Source organism: Macaca fascicularis, chromosome 9 (genome assembly GCF_037993035.2).
Source record: "Macaca fascicularis isolate 582-1 chromosome 9, T2T-MFA8v1.1".
NCBI classification, from domain to species: Eukaryota; Metazoa; Chordata; class Mammalia; order Primates; family Cercopithecidae; genus Macaca; species Macaca fascicularis.
In genome coordinates this window covers 101,318,476-101,337,016 of record NC_088383.1, presented here as the reverse complement: position 1 = coordinate 101,337,016, position 18,541 = coordinate 101,318,476, and the positions used below count along the sequence as shown (strand labels likewise).

Below are 18,541 nucleotides of genomic sequence, written 5' to 3'. Positions count from 1 at the left end.
ACTGCCATACTGTTTTCCATACTGCTGTACCATTTTGTATTCCCACTAGCAGTGTGCACAGGCTAGTTTTTCCACATCCTCACCTGAACTTATTTTATTTATTATTATTATTTTTAGAGATCGAGTCTTGCTCTGTCTCCAAGCTGGAGTGCAATGGCACGATCTTGGCTCACTGCAACCTCTGCCTCCGAAATTCAAGGGATTCTTCTGCCTCAGCCTCCTGAGTAGCTGGAACTACAGGCGCACGCCACCACACCTGGCTAATTTATGTATTTTTAGTAGAGACGGGGTTTCACTATGTTGGCCAGGATGTGTTTTTTTGTTTGTTTGTTGTGAGACGGAGTCTCCCTCCGTCACCCAGACTGGAGTGCAGTGGCACCATCTCTGCTAACTGCAAGCTCCACCTCCCGGGTTCACACCATTCTCCTGCCTCAGCCTCCTGATTGACTGGGACTACAGGCGTGTGCGCTACCACACCTGGCTAATTTTTTGTATTCACGGTGTTTTTAAAATAATTATCCTAATCGGTATGAAGTGGCATTTCATTTTAGTTTTGATTTGTACTTTTCTAATGATTAGTGATGTTGAGCATCTTTTTATGTACTTATTGGCCGTTTGTATATCTTCTTTGGAGAAGTGTCTTTTCAAGACCTTTGCCCTTTTAGAATTTTTTTGTTGTTTTATTGAAGGTTTTGATATATTCTGAATATTAACCCCTTATCAAATATTTTTTCCCACTCCACAGGTTGCCTTTTCACTGTATCCTTTGCACAGAAATTTTTTATTTTAATATAGGTCAGTTTATTTATTTATTTACTTATTTATTTAGTTTTTGAGATGGAGCTTTGCTCTTGTTGCCCAGGCTGGAGTGCAGTAATGCGATCTCGGCTCACCGCAACCTCCACTTCCTGGGTTCAAGAGATTCTCCTGCTTCAGCCTCCCGAGTAGCTGGGATTACAGGCATGTGCCACCATGCCCGGCTAATTTTTTATTTTTAGTAGAGACATGGTTTCTCCATGTTGGTCAGGCTGGTCTTGAACTCCCAACCTCAGGTGATCTGCCCACCTTGGCCTCCCAAAGTGCTGGGATTACAGGCGTGAGCCACCATGCCTGGCCAATTCAGTTTATTTTTTTCTTTTATTGCCTGTGTTTTTGGTGTCGTATCCAGGAAATCATTGCCCAATCCAATGTCATGAAGCTTTTGGCCTATGTTTTCTTCTAAGAGTTTTATGATTTTAGCTCTTATATTTAGTTTTTTATCCATGCCCCTGGATTTTTTTTGTACACCAAAGTTAAAGAAGAATAAGAAGAATTCAACTATCTTTTTTCTAGTACTTACTGTATTGGTCAGTTCTCGCATTGCTATAAAGAAATACCTGAGACTGGATAATTTATAAAGAAAAGAGTTTAATTGGCCCACAGTTCTGCAGGCATACTGGAAGCATCATGCTGGCATCTGCTCGGTTTCTGGGGAGGCCTCAGGAAACTTTCAGTCATAGTGGAAGGCGAAGGGGAAGAAAGCACTGCTTACATGGCAGGAGCAGGACCAAGGAGGAGGGAGGTGCTACACACTTTTAAACAACCAGATCTCACTCACTATCACAAGAACACCACCAAGAGGATGCTGCTAACCCATTCATGAGAACTCTGCCCCATGATCCAGTCACCTCCCATCAGGCCCCACCTCCAACACTGGGGTTTACAGTTCAGCTTGAGATTTGGTGGGGACACAGATTCAAACCATATCACTTACATAGTTTCATTGTTTACATTTTGTTTTCTTGTTTATTGGGAGTTTATATTTGTGAATGATGTTAGATGTGGATCTGATTTTGTCTTTTTCCTGATGGCAACTCAATTGTCCAGACACTATTAAAAGTCCATCTCTTTTTTTTTTTTTTTTTTTTTGAGACAGAGTCTCGCTCTGTCGCCCAGGCTGGAGTGCAGTGGCCGGATCTCAGCTCACTGCAAACTCCGCCTCCTGGGTTTACGCCATTCTCCTGCCTCAGCCTCCCGAGTAGCTGGGACTACAGGTGCCCACCACCTCGCCCGGCTAGTTTTTTGTATTTTTTTAGTAGAGATGGGGCTTCACCGTTTTAGCCAGGATGATCTCGATCTCCTGACCTTGTGATCCGCCCGTCTCGGCCTCCCAAAGTGCTGGAATTACAGGCTTGAGCCACCGCGCCTGGCCTAAAAGTCCATCTCTTACACTGAATGCCACTTCTGTTAAATGCTAAGTTTCCATATGTATTTCAGTCTAATTCTCTACTTTCTAGTCTTTTCCATTGTTCTTTTTTGTTTTCCGAGCCAGAGTCTTGCTCTGTCACCCAGGCTGGAGTGCTGTGGCAACCTCTGCCTCCAGGGTTCAAGTGATTTTTCTGCCTCAGCCTCCCAAGTAGCTGGGACTATAGGCGCCCACCACTGCGCCCAGCTAATTTTTATATTTTTAGTAGAGGCAAAGTTTCACCATGTTGGCCAGGCTGGTCTCGAACTCCAGACCTCAGGTGATTCACCTGTCTCAGTCTCCCAAAGTGCTGGTATTACAGGTGTGAGCCACCGTGCCTGGCCTTTCCTTGCTATTTATTCTTGTGTGTTTGTTTTTCCATATAAACTTTAACATCAATATGTCTCCATAAAGTAGCTTTTTGGTATTTTTATTGGCGTTCTGCATTAATTTTTAAACTATACTTGTCAGAGCTTTGGGAATCCTTGTCAGTATCACCAACACTGATGGAACCTGGAATTTTTGTTTTGTTTTGTTCATTTGGATAGGGGGAGGGTGTGAATGACTTCCTCTTCCCTTCTTGAACTAGTCATTTCATGTTATGAATTAGATTTCCATAAGATTTCAGTGGAAGAAAGCATATTTCTTTTTTAAAAAATAGTTTGAAACTTGTATCATAAAGTAGCCTCTACTTGAATGCTTGGTGCTGTGGTACTGCTGACACAGCCTAGTCCGTGAAGACTAGGTTAGATTGTCTACATAAGCATCAGTTGCTCTCCTTGTATCTACCAACATTGAACTTAGTTTTGCCTACTGTGGCAAGAAAAAGTGAGTTCACTTTTTTACCTAATAGTCTTGAATGCTTGTGGATTGCCTTTATCGATTGGTTACAGTTTTATGGATGAGTCCATTTTAATGGTATTGAAGAGAATATAGGTGATCATCCTTTTTTTTTTTGAGATGGAGTCTCGCTCTGTTGCCCAGGCTGGAGTGCAGTGGCACAATCTCGGCTCACTGCAAGCTCCGCCTCCCGGGTTCACGCCATTCTCCTGCCTCAGCCACCCGAGTAGCTGGGACTACAGGCGCCCACCACCTGCTAATTTTTGTATTTTTTTTTAGTAGAGACGGGGTTTCACCTTGGTAGCCAGGATGGTCTCAATCTCCTGACTTCGTGATCGGCCCACCTCGGCCTCCCAAAGTGCTGGGATTACAGGCGTGAGCCATTGTGCCCGGCCAGAGGTGACTTTTTTTTTTTTTTTTTTTTTTTTTTGAGATGGAGTCTTGCTCTGTCACCCAGGCTTGAGTGCAGTGGTGCAATCTCAACTCACTGCAACCTCCGCCTCCTGGGTTCTCTCCATTCTCCTGCCTCAGCCTCCCGAATAACTGGGACTGCGGGCGCCTGCCAAAACGCCTGGCTAATTTTTTTGTGTGTGTTTTTAGTAGAGACGGAGTTTCACCATGTTAGCCAGGATGGTCTCGATCTCATGACCTTGTGATCCGCTGTCCTCAGCCTCCCAAAGAGCTGGTATTACAGGCGTGAGCCACCGCGCCCGGCCGGTGACTTTTCATAAAGTCTATGTCCCAGCACTTTGGGAGGCCGAGGCGGGAGGATCACGAGGTCAGGAGATCGAGACCATCCTGGCTAACACAATGAAACCCCGTCTCCACTAAAAATACAAAAAAAAAATTAGCCGGGCGTGGTGGCGGCGCCTGTAGTCCCAGCTACTCGGGAGGCTGAGGCAGGAGAATGGCAGGAACCCGGGAGGCGGAGCTTGCAGTGAGCCGAGATCGCGCCACTGCACTCCAGCCTGGGCGACAGAGCGAGACTCCGCCTCAAAAAAAAAAAAAAAAAAAAAAAAGTCTATGTCTATATACGTGCTATGTATCCACAAAAAGAAAAAATAAAATACAAAGTTTATATCTAAATGAAGAAATAGAAATAGAATAGCATTGGTGGTAAGAGAGTCAGAATCAAGGCTACTAAATTTCTAAACTTCCAGCAGTTATTATCCTATGTGTACAAAGAAACAAAGTGGAACCTAAAATTGACAGCAACATTGGGCCAAACTACATTAGATTAGCAGTTGAGTGAGGATGTAAGTGCTAGAATTAGGCTGTGGGTTCTGTTCCATTGTCTGCTTGAATTTTTCACCTGAGAAACCATTTAAAAAATCATTTTGGAAATTGCCCCAGTTGTGAGCTGACAAACTAATTCCTTTTTTTTCATGGTTTTTTTTTTTTTTTTTGAGACACAGCTTCGCTCTTGTTGCCCAGGCTGGAGTGCAGTGGTGCAATCTCAGCTTACTGCAGCCTCTACCTCCTGGGTTCAAGCAATTCTCCTGCCTCAGCCTCCCGAGTAGCTGGGATTATAGGCATGTGTCACCGTGCCCGGCTAATTTGGTATGTTTAGTAGAGACGGGATTTCTCCATGTTGGTCAGGCTAGTCTTGAACTCCTGACCTCAGGTGATCTGCCGGCCTCAGCCTCCCAAAGTGTTGAGCTGTACTTTTAACTTGGTGAAGTGTTTAACAGCATGGTGGTTTTGTGTCTAAAGACGGGTTTGAATCTTAGCTCTTCTATTTTATACCTATGTGGTTCCAACCAAATAACTTTTCTGAGCTTTAACTTCCCCATCCAGTAAATAATGGGAATAATAGGATCTATATAAGGGGTTCATTGAATATGTTATGTATATAGATAATATATTATATAATATATTTATTCCCTAAACAAGTATATGTCCTGCAAGATACTAACTGAATATTCAGTAAGCATCTGTTCTGACATAGTGGTTTTGCTTCTTTCTAAGCTTAACCCCTTCACTTGTGCACTAGATTCCTTACTCTAGGACAAGGTTCCTGTAAAGTTTCCTTCTCTCTTTCTCTTTCTTTATCAGTTTTTTCCCTCTTCATTTAAATCTTTTGTGGCTTAGATTTCGATTGATTGATTGATTGAGAAATATATAGATACATAGATGGGAGTTTATAGAGAAGCTTTTTGTACTTTAATGAGGCTGTCTCTTGGGTTTAAGTGGATAGAATTGGTTGCAGTGATTTTCATCCATTATTTTGGGGGTAATAAAATCAGAACTATAAACTAGGGTCTTTCATCCTTAGCACTATTGATATTTTGTACCAAAATCTTTTTCTTTTTTTTTTTTTTGAGACGGAGTCTTGCTCTGTCGCCCAGGCTGGAGTGCAGTGACCGGATCTCAGCTCACTGCAAGCTCCGCCTCCCGGGTTTACGCCATTCTCCTGCCTCAGCCTCCCGAGTAGCTGGGACTACAGGCGCCCGCCAACTCACCCAGCTGGTTTTTTGTATTTTTTAGTAGAGACGGGGTTTCACCGTGTTAGCCAGGATGGTCTCGATCTCCTGACCTCGTGATCCGCCTGTCTCGGCCTCCCAAAGTGCTGGGATTACAGGCTTGAGCCACCGCGCCCGGCCATCTTTTTCTTTTTTTAAAGATACAGTCTCACTCTGTTGCCCAGACTAGAGTGCAGTGGCATAATCTTGGCTCACTGCAACATCTGCCTCCCAGATTCAAGTGATTCTTGTGCCTCAGCCTCCCGCGTAGCTGGGATTACAGGTTTGTGCCACCATGCCCAGCTAATTTTTGTATTTTTAGAAGAGACAGTATTTCAGCTTGTTGGCTAGGCTGGTTTCAAACTCCTGGCCTCAGGTGATCCGCCTGCCTCAGCCTCCCAAAGTGCTGGGATTACAGGTGTGGGCCAAATAATTCTTGTGGGAGATATCCGGTACAGTGTAGGATGCTTAGTGGCATCCCTGGCCTCTACTCACTATATGCCATTAGCACCTTCAGTTGTGACAATAAAAAATTCCTCTAGTCATTGCCAGATGTCCTCAGTGGGGGGTTGGTGAGTGGGAATAGTCACCCATTGAGAACTACTCACTATAAACACTGGCTCATCTATTGCAATTGTAAAGGGATAATTATTTACCTGTTTTCCTAATAGTCTTATAAAGTATAATCCTATTATCAGCCTGCCTAATGAATGTTTTTGACCACCAGAAATGACAAATAACATCTGGAATTCACATGACTATGTGTTAAGAATGCTGGTAATAACATGGTGGTTATGGAGGTGGTCTGTTTGCACCTCACCCACTACGACCATAATAATGATGATGATTTTATAATAATCAAGTTACCATTCATGGATGACTGCTGTGTACCAGGAACTATACCTTAGTGAAGTTTATATAAACATATTTTACAGTAGAAACCCTGTGAAGGTTGCCTGAGTATGATGCAACTATAGGTACCTCTGTCAATTTAATGGGCCATATATACATTTCATCTGACTTTGTTTGTTTGTTTGTTTTGAGATGGAGTTTTGCTCTTGTTGCCCAGGCTGGAGTGCAGTGGCGCGATCTCAGTTCACCGCAACCTCTGCCTCCCGGGTTCGAGCAATTCTCCTGCCTCAGCCTCCCGAGTAGCTGGGATTACAGGAGCCCGCTACCACGCCTGGCTAATTTTGGTATTTTTAGTAGAGATGGGCTTCTCTACGTTGGTCAGGCTGGTCTTGAACTCCCGACATCAGGTGATCCACCTGCCTCGACCTCCCAAAGTGCTGGGATTGCAGGCATGAGCCATTGAACCCGGCCTCATGTGACTCTTGATTGTCAAAACTAGATGAGGCCAAAATGGGCACGATGGCACACCCTCCTACTTGGGAGGCTGAGATGGGAGGATCGCTTGAGCCTGGGTGTTCAAGTTCAGCCTGCGCAACAAAGGGAGACCTGTTTTTAAAAACAAAAACACACTAGATGAGGCCAGAAAATCTGGTTTGACCAGAATAGTCCGGTAGTATCCAGTACCTCAGGAGCAGAGAGGTCATTTGGTAAAGACGAAGGTATGTAATTACCGAACACGGCCTGGAAGTTGTCAGTAGATCAGTGCAGACAGTGAAGAATCATACTAAGGCAAAGTACAGGTCAAGTTTCCTGAGGCTGCATTCTCTGAGTTGGGCAGATTATCTTCTTTCAGAACCAGCATGTACACATAGGTGGAACTGAACCCTCTGTACAGAATACAGGTTGAGCATTCCAAATCTGAAAAATTCAAAATCGGAAATCCTCCAGAATTCTAAATTTTTTGAGCACCAACATGATGCTCAAAGCAGATGCTCTATTGGTAAATGTAATGCAAATATTTTAAAATCCAGGAAAATCTGAAACACTTCTGATCCCAACTATTTTTGATAAGGAATATTTATGGTTTGCTTTTTTTAGAGGGCTATCTTGAGAGAATTAGTTATAGGTCGATAACTCTTTGACCTATAACTAATTTGAATTAATCTTTAGAAGCCAGGCCAGGCGTGGTGGCTTGTGCTTATAATCCCAGCACTTGGGAAGCCGAAGTGGGAAGATTGCTTGAGCCCAGGAGTTCAAGTCGTCCTGGGAAACATGGCAAAACCTGTCTCTACTAAAAAAAAAACAAAAACAAAAACAAAAAATACAAAAAATTAGCCGGGCATGGCGGCGCATGCCTGTAGTCCCAGCTACACAGGAGGGTGAGGTGGGAGGATCACTTGAGCCGGGGAAGTCATGAGCCGTGATAGTGGCACTGCACTCCAGCCTGGATGATGGGAGCGAGACCCTATCTTAAAAAGAAGAAGAAGAAAACCATGACAGGTGTCTTTAAGCTGCCCTTGCTCTTCTGGGTTCATGAAGCATCTAGGAGAGGTTACCCACATGTAAAATTAATTGAGTTTGAAGAAATGTTAACTTTGTATGGTATTCTTTTAATTTTGTTTTAAAAATAATTTGTCTCATTCAAATCCTGAATTAGAAGTTGTTTGGTATAAATATTGAAAGTTGTTGAGGGGAGAATTTATTCAAAGTTTAATCATTTTGCTTTTATCTATGTTATACTTAGCTCTTTATTAGTTACTGGGAGTGTCAAGTTTTATTTTTAAATCTTAACTAAAGTCTAAAGTAATTACTAAAAGCTAGTTCAAATAATACGTAATGAGTAAAGACCTGAGTTAAAACATTTAGCATACTGAGTTAACTTTGTTGACTGATACTGTACTTACATGGGCCTCCTATTTCTTGTGGCCAATCAACAGAAGTAATTGTCTCAAGATACACCTGAGAAGGTTTAATTATGTTAATTGTACTACTGTTCCTTAGTGAGCTTAGTTTAGCACCTCTTTGGTATGGGTAGCTACTTTCCAGTATTCAAGTGGTACTGTTTCCAGGATGATTTTTGGTGGTTGATATTTGTAATATCAGTAATTCATATATCTCCCCCTTCCTTTTATTTTACTGTGTTTTATGATATTTTGAAAAGCTCTATTTTTAAGAACTTTGTATTGAAAGATGTCAGTGTTCAACTTAATGCATTTTTACAAACTGAACATACCTGTATAACCAGCACATGACCTGGAACCCCAAAGCCCCTTCATTCTCCTTTTCAAATCCAATCACTACTCCCACTCCCAAGGGTTAATGACTATCCTGGAATGAAGGCATAGCTTGATTTTACTTGCTCTTCTGCTTTGTATAAATGGAAGGTTACAGTATTTACTCTTTTGTGTCTAGCCTCTTTCACTCAACCTTATATTAGTGAGATTCATGTGTATTGTGCTTTGTTCTGTATTATTCCTTTTTATTGCTGTATACTTTCCATTGTGTGAATGTACAATTTATAATTTCATTGTTGATTGTCATTTGATCATTTCTAGTTTGGGCTATTTTGAATTGTGTTGCTATGAACATATAAATGCATTTATTTGGGTTATTTATCTGTTACTAGCGTTGTTAGGTCATAGTGTGAGCTTTAGTGTATAGTGCCAACTTTTGAAAATGGTTGTGCCCATACCAAATTGCATTTCTATAGCGGTGTGTGAGAGTTTGTTAACTTCTCTAACACTTGGTATTTGCCCTCTTTTTCTTTTTGGCCATTCTGGTAAATATGTAGTAGTATCTCAGAAAATCTTCTGTTGGGAAAGTTAGTTGCAAATTTGGGACCTCTTGGGACTTTAACCTGTCACACCAACTTCATGCCACCACTGAAACCTCAATGATATCTCTTCATCCAGTAGAGTCCCTTTGCTTAGGGCAAGCATGATCTTCAATCTGCACTCAGAATTACCAAATATTTTCAGAGAAGAAAGTGAATGATGATTATCAGCGCACCTCAGAGGTTGCTTGCCTTTCTGGAACTAGTTTATCCAATCCTGTTGCTTGCACAGCTTTCCAACATCTTTGCAAACGTGACTTTTGTGATTTATCATGGCCTTTTCCAGTTGTTGAAGTTGAATTTGTTTGCCATGAGCTACTATATCCTACCCAGAAATGGAAGTCGTCAGTAGATTCTTGGGATTTTCTATATACATAATCATATTGCTTGAGAATCATGTTAATTTTTTTCCTCTTTCCTTTCCCATTTCTACATGTTTTGTTTCTTTTTCTTGGTTTTTTTGGACTGGTTAGAACTACCAATAAAGTGTTGAAATAGAAGAAATGTTAGTGGCATCGTGTTGGTAGAGGAGGGCGTGAGATTGTTTACATTATTTGTCATGTAAACTATTGAGTATGATAATTACCGTAATTTCTGTGATATTCTTTTTAAAATGAAGAAATGTAATTCCAGTTTGCTGACTTTAAAAAAATACATGAATGGTTGTTGAATTTAAATACTTTTTTGCACCTATCAAGATGATTATGATTTTCTTCCCTTTTTTTCTGATCCTGTGGTTTAATGTATACTTTTAAAAATTAAAAATACTTAAACCCATTCATGTCTACTGTAGTACTCATTTTTATGTTTCCTCTCATGCATGAGGCAGTTCTGTACATATACTCTCTCACTTTAAACCTGTTATACATTTAATCCTGCCATGTATTATGGTTCTTAGCTAAGGGACTCCTTTGGTAGATTAGAAGCATTCCAGACTCCCCCTACACCTCTGTTTTATGTGCAGAAGAAGGAGTAAAAAAACTGAAAACTTTCCTTGGAGCATTTATTTTGACCTACTTTTTGTTTCCTGGCTTTTGTTATTTGGGATTGTAAGGGAAGAAGAATGGGGTCAGGGAAGGACTGTGAGGGTGATAAACAGGAGCTGGAGAATTAAACCAGTATATGATTTCCTTCAGCACCACCTTCTGTTCCTCCCCTTCCCACGCTTCCTCTTTCCCTGTAGTTCCAGCTTTACCATAAATCAGCTTGCCTTTGGGCAAGTCACTTAACCACTTACCTTTTTTTTTTTTTCTTTTTGATTATACTTTGGTATGCAAGCACTGACTGAGGTTTTGTTTCTCATTTGGAATTGAAGAGGATGACTGTGAACAGCTGTTGTGACCCATCACTTAGGGAGAATGGAAAGATTAAAGGAACAGTTTATAAAGCACATGACACTTTAAAAAAATGAGAGTGATTGTTATGATTAGATTTGTGCAATAGTATTCTATCCTTTTTTTTTTTTTTTTTTTTTTTTTGAGATGGAGTCTCGTTCTGTCACCCAAGCTGGAGTGCAGTGGCGCGATCTCAGCTCACTGCAACCTCCGCCTCCTGGGTTCAAGCGATTCTCCTGCCTTAGCCTCCCGAGTCGCTGGGATTACAGGCATGCGCCATCATGCTTGGCTAATTTTTATATTTTCATTAGAGATGGGGTTTCACCATGTTGGCCAGGCTGGTCTCGAACTCCTGACCTCAGGTGATCCTCCCACCTCGGCATCCCAAAGTGTTGGGATTACAGGTGTGAGCCACCACGCCTGGCTTATATCTTACATTTCTTAACAGCCCCGAAAACTCCATGTGGAAGAAGGATACTTGTGATACACTCTTGGTACCCAAACTACAAGAAACTTTCTATAGTTACCTCTCTGGCGCAAGGTCTAAAACAGAGGTTTTGTTCATTTGCTTAAACTTTATAACGTTTCTATAAAGTGTTCTGTGTTAAGCTTGTCACTTTTGGAATGAACAACCATTGATAGGCATGCATCAAACTAAAACAACATTTGCAAAAGCACTTCTCTCTAGAATGATACTGCTTTAGAATTTCTTTAAATTGCAACCACCCTACTTCATTTAAGGGTTTATTTGTTGGTCATAAACTCCTTTCCAGAGGACCAGGACATAGAGTTACAATAGCTGATATTCTGCCTGGCACAAAGGCAAAACATCAAGGGTGAATAAGATTTAACTGACAGGATTTTATTTTGTACCCAACTTTATGATCTAGCTGGTGTATGAAGTGAGGTATACATGTTCCTATAACTGAAGAGCTTTGGGTAGGTGGTTCCCTAAGACATGTTGTTATTTTTTAGTTCATGTAATATTAATAGTACTTGGGATATATGATCTTAAGCATTAATATGTTGAGGCATCCTAGGGCTCATACCACCACTATCTTGTCACCCTCTGCTTATTTACCTCTGCCTTCTGGAAGGAAGTGGGAATGTTATGTAGTGTGGTTTTGATTCCAGGCCTTTTCTCTCTGGGTTCCTCCTCCACATGCATGAGTGCTATAGGCCTTGACTTCCACCTATGGTTTTGGGAGGGGGTGGATGGATTCCACAGAAGGGAGGTTTTGGTTTGTAATTCACTATTAATGTGATCACTCACCTGTTCAGGTTTATAGGTCATTATTTCTAAATCAGGTCTGACTTTAAATTTGTAAGAGACCAGTGGAGGTGAGTAGGAAGCAAAAAGCAAAGTAAAATTTCCCAATCTGCTACTATATTGATTGTGAAACACTTGAAAGAGAGATGAGAAAGACTGAAAGATCAATTGAATAAAAGATTCTTTGCATAGTAAAATTTACTCTTGGTGTGGAATTTGGAAATGACCTTATATTTGGGGATTTGTTTTTGCATACCTGAAATTTAGGCCTTTACATGTCTTAGTCCATGATTGTGACCTGGAGTTCCTGTTATAGTTCATTAGCACCATGCTTCTTGTTTTTCCACTATATTCCTCATGCTTTTTCCTCATTGTCAGGCTCCGCTCACATATTTCCCTTCTATCTTGATTGATTGTCTCCTTGCCTTTTATTTGGTGTGCTTCTACTCTCCCCTCCTAGACAGGGTTAGGTGCACCCCTTCTATTACTCCCATAGTGCTCTGGGGACAATTTTGTCACCACACTTAAAAGATAATGACCTGGGCTGGGTGTAGTGGCACATGCCTGCAATCCCAGCACTTTGGGAAGCCAAGGCGGCAGTCGCTTGAGCCCAGGGGTTTGAAAGACCAGCCCGGACAACATGGCAAAACCTCATCTATACAAAAAAAAATTACCTAGAGGCCAGACACTGTGACTCATGCTTGTAGTCCCAGAACTTTGGGAGGCCAAGGCGGTTGGATTGCTTGAAGTCAGGAGTTCGAGACCGGTCTGGCGAACATGGCGAAACCCTGTCTATAAAACAAAACAAAAAATTAGCTGGGTACGGTGGTGAGTGCCTATAGTCCCAGCTACTGGGGAGGCTGAGGTGGTAGGATCACCTGAGCCCGGAATGTTGAGGCTATAGTGAACCGAGATTGTGCCTGGATGACAGAGTGAAACCCAGTCTCAAAAAAATAGAAAAAAAAGATAATGACCTGTTTTTATATCTGACTTCATCACTAGTCTCGGTTCCTTCAAAACAAGGGCTCTGGTGTACTCATCTTTGTAACCATTTGCGTAGTGTGATGCCTGGACCTTAATAGACTTTGTTAAATGTTTGTTTGGATATGGAGGGGAGGCTGGATACAGGACTGGGAGTTAAGACTGAGTTCGATTATAACTTTTTGTTGTGTGATCTTGGGCAACTGATTTATTAAACTCCTTGAGATTCAGTTTCCTTGTATGTAAGATGAGGGGATCTAGCCCACCTGGGGATCTTGTTAAAATGCAGATTATGGCTCAGTAGGTCTCTGGTGGGTTCTGATATTTTGCATTTTTAACAAACTCCCAGGAGAAGCCAGTGTAGCCAGTCCATGAACTACAAAGGACTATATAACATCTAGTGGCTCTTCCAGTTTTTATCTTCTGTGATTATAGTCATTGTTTTAAATTCTGAACAAAATGACAAAATATGGGTTGTAATTACTAAATATCTCTCCAGCTTATCAGAGTGCTGAAAAGACAATTCTGTGCCTTATGAAGTTTCCAGTGTATGACAATATCCCTAGAATTGAAAGTAATTTTATTGCTCTTAAAATTTTAACTTTAACAAGTTAAAAATATAATTGTCTGAGAAAGCATTTGGGTTAACACTAGCTTGTCATCTAAATTGCCAGTATGCTTGCTTATTGGAGAACATTTGCTGTAAATAAAATTACTCTTGAAGGCTTTATGCTAATGATCTGAGGTAGATGGACAGGTGATCTTATGAGTATAAATAGAGACAGGCAAGCTGTTGATGAATTCATCATCGGAGGAGGAAGAGTTCCCAGTCATTGTCTTCACTTCTCCAGAAGGTGAGAATCAAATTGCTGTAGGAAGTGTTGATAGATATGCTATAGGTAAACCCAGACTTTGTATTGAATAGGATTGCCAGAAATAGGTTTTGTTTGAAAATGTTGCTACTGTTTCTTTTGGGTTTTGCTTCCTCAAGAAGTCATGATATTTGATTAGGGAGTATTGCCACCTTGGAAATTTTTAGCTTTTCTTGATCCTTTGTACAAAAGTAGTTGGACTAATTTTTATGTGTGACTTGTAGAATAATAAATCCATCTCTTTACTCTCAACCATATCAGGAATATTAATCCAACACAACTTAAGCATCCAAGTAAGTTATATCCATGCCTGTGATGAACTCTGATAATTTTGTAAATAGTTCTTACTGGGCTGGAACTGTTTTGTCTACCTACATCCTACTCTGTGTTTTACAATTTAAATATTTTTTTGTCTGAAAAAATTAAAATCCAGATAAGGGAAATTGAAACCCTGAAAAAAAGTACAGAGTGTAGCTTATAGTTAAGGTGGTTATCTTTATTATATAGAGTTTTTAACCTCCCACATAGTAAGATAATTTATACTTCCAAAGTGAGCTATGTTTCATCTCCCTTCTACACAGTTGTGGTTTAGACAGAAGTTTTAGACCATCATCATCATTATTACACTTTAATCATTTGTAATTCTTGGTTACCTAAGTCAAACTCACTGGGTCAAGCACCACAGAGGAAATTGAGTATAACTATCACTAGAAGACCAACCCCTTTTCTCCCTGGAGTAGATTCTTGCCTGAGGTAAGTTCAGGCATTCTCTTTGGTACACACGGAGGTTCTTATTAACACTGCCGTTTTAACACTGCCCTTCTTGCTGGGGGTCTTAATGGAGGCTGCCTTGTGGCTTATTTAGTGTTATGTTGCTGCTAAGTTGGGGCTCATTTTTAAAAATCATTTAATTTATATTGAACTCAGTGTTGTTGAAACAAACTGCGTACACACTGAAGGCATTTGCTGCAGTCTAAACAGATTGTCCTTTGCCAAATGTCTTAACCAGAACTGTTTTTTTTTTTTTTTTTTTTTTTTTTGAGACGGAGTCTCGCTCTGTTGCACCCAGGCTGGAATGCAGTGGCATGATCTCGGCTTACTGCAACCTCTGCCTCTGGGGTTCAAGCGATTCTCCTGCCTCAGTCTCCCAAGTAGCTGGGATTACAGGCATCCGCCACCATGTCCAGCTAATTTCTTGTATTTTTAGTAAAGACGGGGTTTCACCATATTGACCAGGCTGGTCTCGAACTCCTGACCTTAGGTGATCTGCCCACCTCGGCCTCCCAAAGTGCTAGGATTACAGGTGTGAGTCACTGTGCCTGGCCCAGGACTGTTATCTGAGGTTCCTTGTACCCCTCTTTGGAGTCTGAAATAGACCATTTCCTGTCACCCTGGGAATTATTACTGTTTTACCGCAAACACCATTTTTTAGACTTTGCACTCAGATATTTTCATCGTTCTTTGACATTGAATTTAAGTGGTTTATGGCCAATGAGATAGCAAATAATTTTTTTTTTTTTTTTTTTTTTTTTTTTTGAGACGGAGTCTCGCTGTGTCTCCCAGGCTGGAGTGCAGTGGCGTGATCTCGGCTCACTGCAAGCTCCGCCTCCCGGGTTCACGCCATTCTCCCGCCTCAGCCTCCCAAGTAGCTGAGACTACAGGCGCCCGCCACCACGCCCGGCTAGTTTTTTGTATTTTTAGTAGAGACAGGGTTTCACCATGTTAGCCAGGATAGTCTCGATCTCCTGACCTCGTGATCCACCCGCCTCGGCCTCCCAAAGTGCTGGGATTACAGGCTTGAGCCACCGCGCCCGGCGCAAATAATTATTTTTTATTTTTTTCTTTTATTATTATTATTATTTTTTTTTTTTTTTTGAGACGGAGTCTCGCTCTGTCGCCCAGGCTGGAGTGCAGTGGCCGGATCTCAGCTCACTGCAAGCTCCGCCTCCCGGGTTCACGCCATTCTCCTGCCTCAGCCTCCCCAGTAGCTGGGACTACAGGCGCCCGCCACCTCGCCCGGCTAGTTTTTTGTATTTTTTTAGTAGAGACGGGGTTTCACCGTGTTAGCCAGGATGGTCTCGATCTTCCGACCTCGTGATCCGCCCGTCTCGGCCTCCCAAAGTGCTGGGATTACAGGCTTGAGCCACCGCGCCCGGCCTATAAGAGAATTTTTCTGACATCTCTGTTAAGATTGCCGGACTTTTCCTGCTCTGGCATTCAGCTCTTCAGCAGATTACAAAAATTACTTGGGGTCCTTCCAACTTTTTGTTTGTTTGTTTTATGTCCTTGTTATTGCTGCCGTCATAGGACAACACAGGTCTCTTATTTTATATTAGAACTTGGCAGGATTGTTCCTCATTGGGGGTTGTTCCCTATGGGGGTTGTTCCCTATGTTCTGAGCATGTGTATATCAGACCTGCAAGTTCCAGATCTACCCTATCTTTCAATATCATCAGTTTGAGCAGTGTTTGGACTGACCCAGTAATAATTCTTACACAATATCTCACCTCACTTATTCCAGCAGATACCTCTGAAATAGTGTGAAATAAAACTCTATTCTAGGCCAGGCGTAGTGGCTCACGCTTGTAATCCTAGCATATTTGGAGGCTGAAGTGGACAGATGGCTTGAGCTCAGGAGTTCAAGACCAGCATGGGTAACAAGTTGAAACCGCATCTCTACAAAAAATACGAAAAATTAACTGGGCGTGGTGGTGAGCGCCTGTAGTCCCAGCTGCTTGGGGGAACTGAGGCAGGAGAATGAGGTCTGCTTGAGCCCAGGAGGTTGAGGCCTGCAGTGAGCCAAAATCACGCTACTGCATACAAGCATGGGTGACAAAGTGAGACCCTGTCTCAAAAAAAAAAAAAAACAGCAAAAAACTCTATTCTAGTTCTGCATACAGACCAACACATGGTCTAAGCCACCCTGTCTCAAACCCCTATCCATGTTCTGTTTCAGATACAAATAGGGTTCCATGAAAACAATTTTGTTAGCATTTCTCTGAAAGAATGAGGGGTAAGAGGGAGGAAAGGAATGACTGCACCCTGTAGAGTGGCTATAAAAGTTTTCCTCCAGCATTTAAAAAAATCTGATGATGTATTATATGGGTTTAGTTGACATTATTGTTTGTCCTTAAAAATAAAGTCACAAATCAACAATTAATAATCTCTTTCTTTTCAGTTTCCAAAAAAAGACTTATAGCAAAATGAATAATCCAGCCATCAAGAGAATAGGAAATCACATTACCAAGTCTCCTGAAGACAAGCGAGAATATCGAGGGCTAGAGCTGGCCAATGGCATCAAAGTACTTCTTATCAGTGATCCCACCACGGATAAGTCATCAGCAGCACTTGATGTGCATATAGGTACAATTGAAAATTGTGAATTAAGCTTCATTTTGTTTCATTGACATAATGTTGACATTTATTAGAACTTTCCATACGTGTTTAAATACTCAGTAGTTACAGTTCTGTGTACCTTATTTTATACCAGAACCCTCGTAAAGCTGTTGGTAAACTGCAGTTGTCTCAGTCAAATAATCTTACATTTTCTAAGGACGTTTTGTTAGGTTCCCACCTAAGGTGACCTAGCAGCAAAAATTCATTGCCATTCTTTACAGTAAGAGTTATAATTTTTTTTTTTTAAACCTTGGTACATTTAATAATATATTCCTTTTTCTTTTTCTGTTTTTTTTTTGTGTTTTTTTGGGGTTTTTTTGTTTTTTTGAGGCAGAGTTTACTCTGTCGCCAGGCTGGAGTGCAGTGGCACAGTCTCGGCTCACTGCAACCTCTGCCTCCTGGATTCAAGCAATTCTCCTGCCTCAGCCCCCTGAGTAGCTGGGATTGCAGGCGCGTGCCACCATGCCCAGCTAATTTTTATATTTTTATTAGTGACGGGGTTTCACCATGTTGGCCAGGATGGTCTTGATCTCTTGACCTTGTGATCTGCCTGCCTCGGCCTCCCAAAGTGCTGGGATTACAGGCGTGAGCCACCGTGCCTGACCTAATGTCATATTTCATAGGTTCTTGTGTGCACATTTCTTTTTTTTTCTTTTCTTTTCTTTTTTTTTTTTTTTTTTTTTTGAGTAGAAGTTTCGCTTTTGTTGCCCAGGGTGGAGTGCAATAGTGCGATCTCTGCTCACCGCAACCTCCACCTCCCTAGTTCAAGCAATTCTCCTACCTCAGCTTCCCGAGTAGCTGGGATTACAGGTATGCACCACCACGCCTGCCTAATTTTGTATTTTTAGTAGAGACAGGGTTTCTCCATGTTGGTCAGGCGGGTCTTGAACTCCCGACCTCAGATGATCTGCCCGTCTTGGCCTCCCAAAGTGCAGAGATTATAGGTGTGAGCCACCGTGCCCAGCCTCGTGTGCACATTTCTTTTTTTTTTTTTTTTTTTTTTGAGGTGGAGTTTCGCTGTTGTCACCCATGCTGGAGTGCAATGGCGTGATCTCAGCTGACTGCAACCTCCACCTCCCAGGTTCAAGCGATTCTCCTCCCTCACCCTCCTAACTGGGAATACAGGTGCCCGCCACCACACCCAGCTAATTTGTGTACTTTTAGTAGAGATGGAGTTTCACCACATTGGCCAGGCTGGTCTCGAACTCCTGACCTCAGGTGATCCACCCACCTCAGCCTCCAAAAGTGTTAGGATTACAGGTGTGAGCCACCACGCCCTGCCATGTGCACATTTCTTACACATTTAATGTTGCTTTAATCAGGTTGCTTTTTTTTTTTCTTTCTTTTTTCTCTGAGACAGAGTATCACTCTGTTGCCCAGGCTGCAGTGCAGTGGCTCAATCTCCGCCCACTGCAGCCCCCACCTCCAGGTTCAAGCAATTTACCTACCTCATCCTCCCTAGTAGCTGGGATTACAG

General features: G+C 41.8%; 1 protein-coding gene across 4 annotated transcripts in view; it reads left to right on the top strand.

The window, feature by feature from the left end:
* The window catches only part of IDE (insulin degrading enzyme), a 120,181-nt gene that overhangs the window by 17,467 nt on the left and 84,173 nt on the right, over window positions 1-18,541 (top strand). For all 4 annotated transcript variants that reach the window (XM_005565951.4, XM_005565950.4, XM_074002210.1 and 1 more), the window contains exon 2: window positions 16,847-17,031. In XM_005565951.4, coding sequence (XP_005566008.3) covers window positions 16,847-17,031 — 185 coding nt within the window. The remainder of the gene's footprint in view (window positions 1-16,846; window positions 17,032-18,541) is intronic.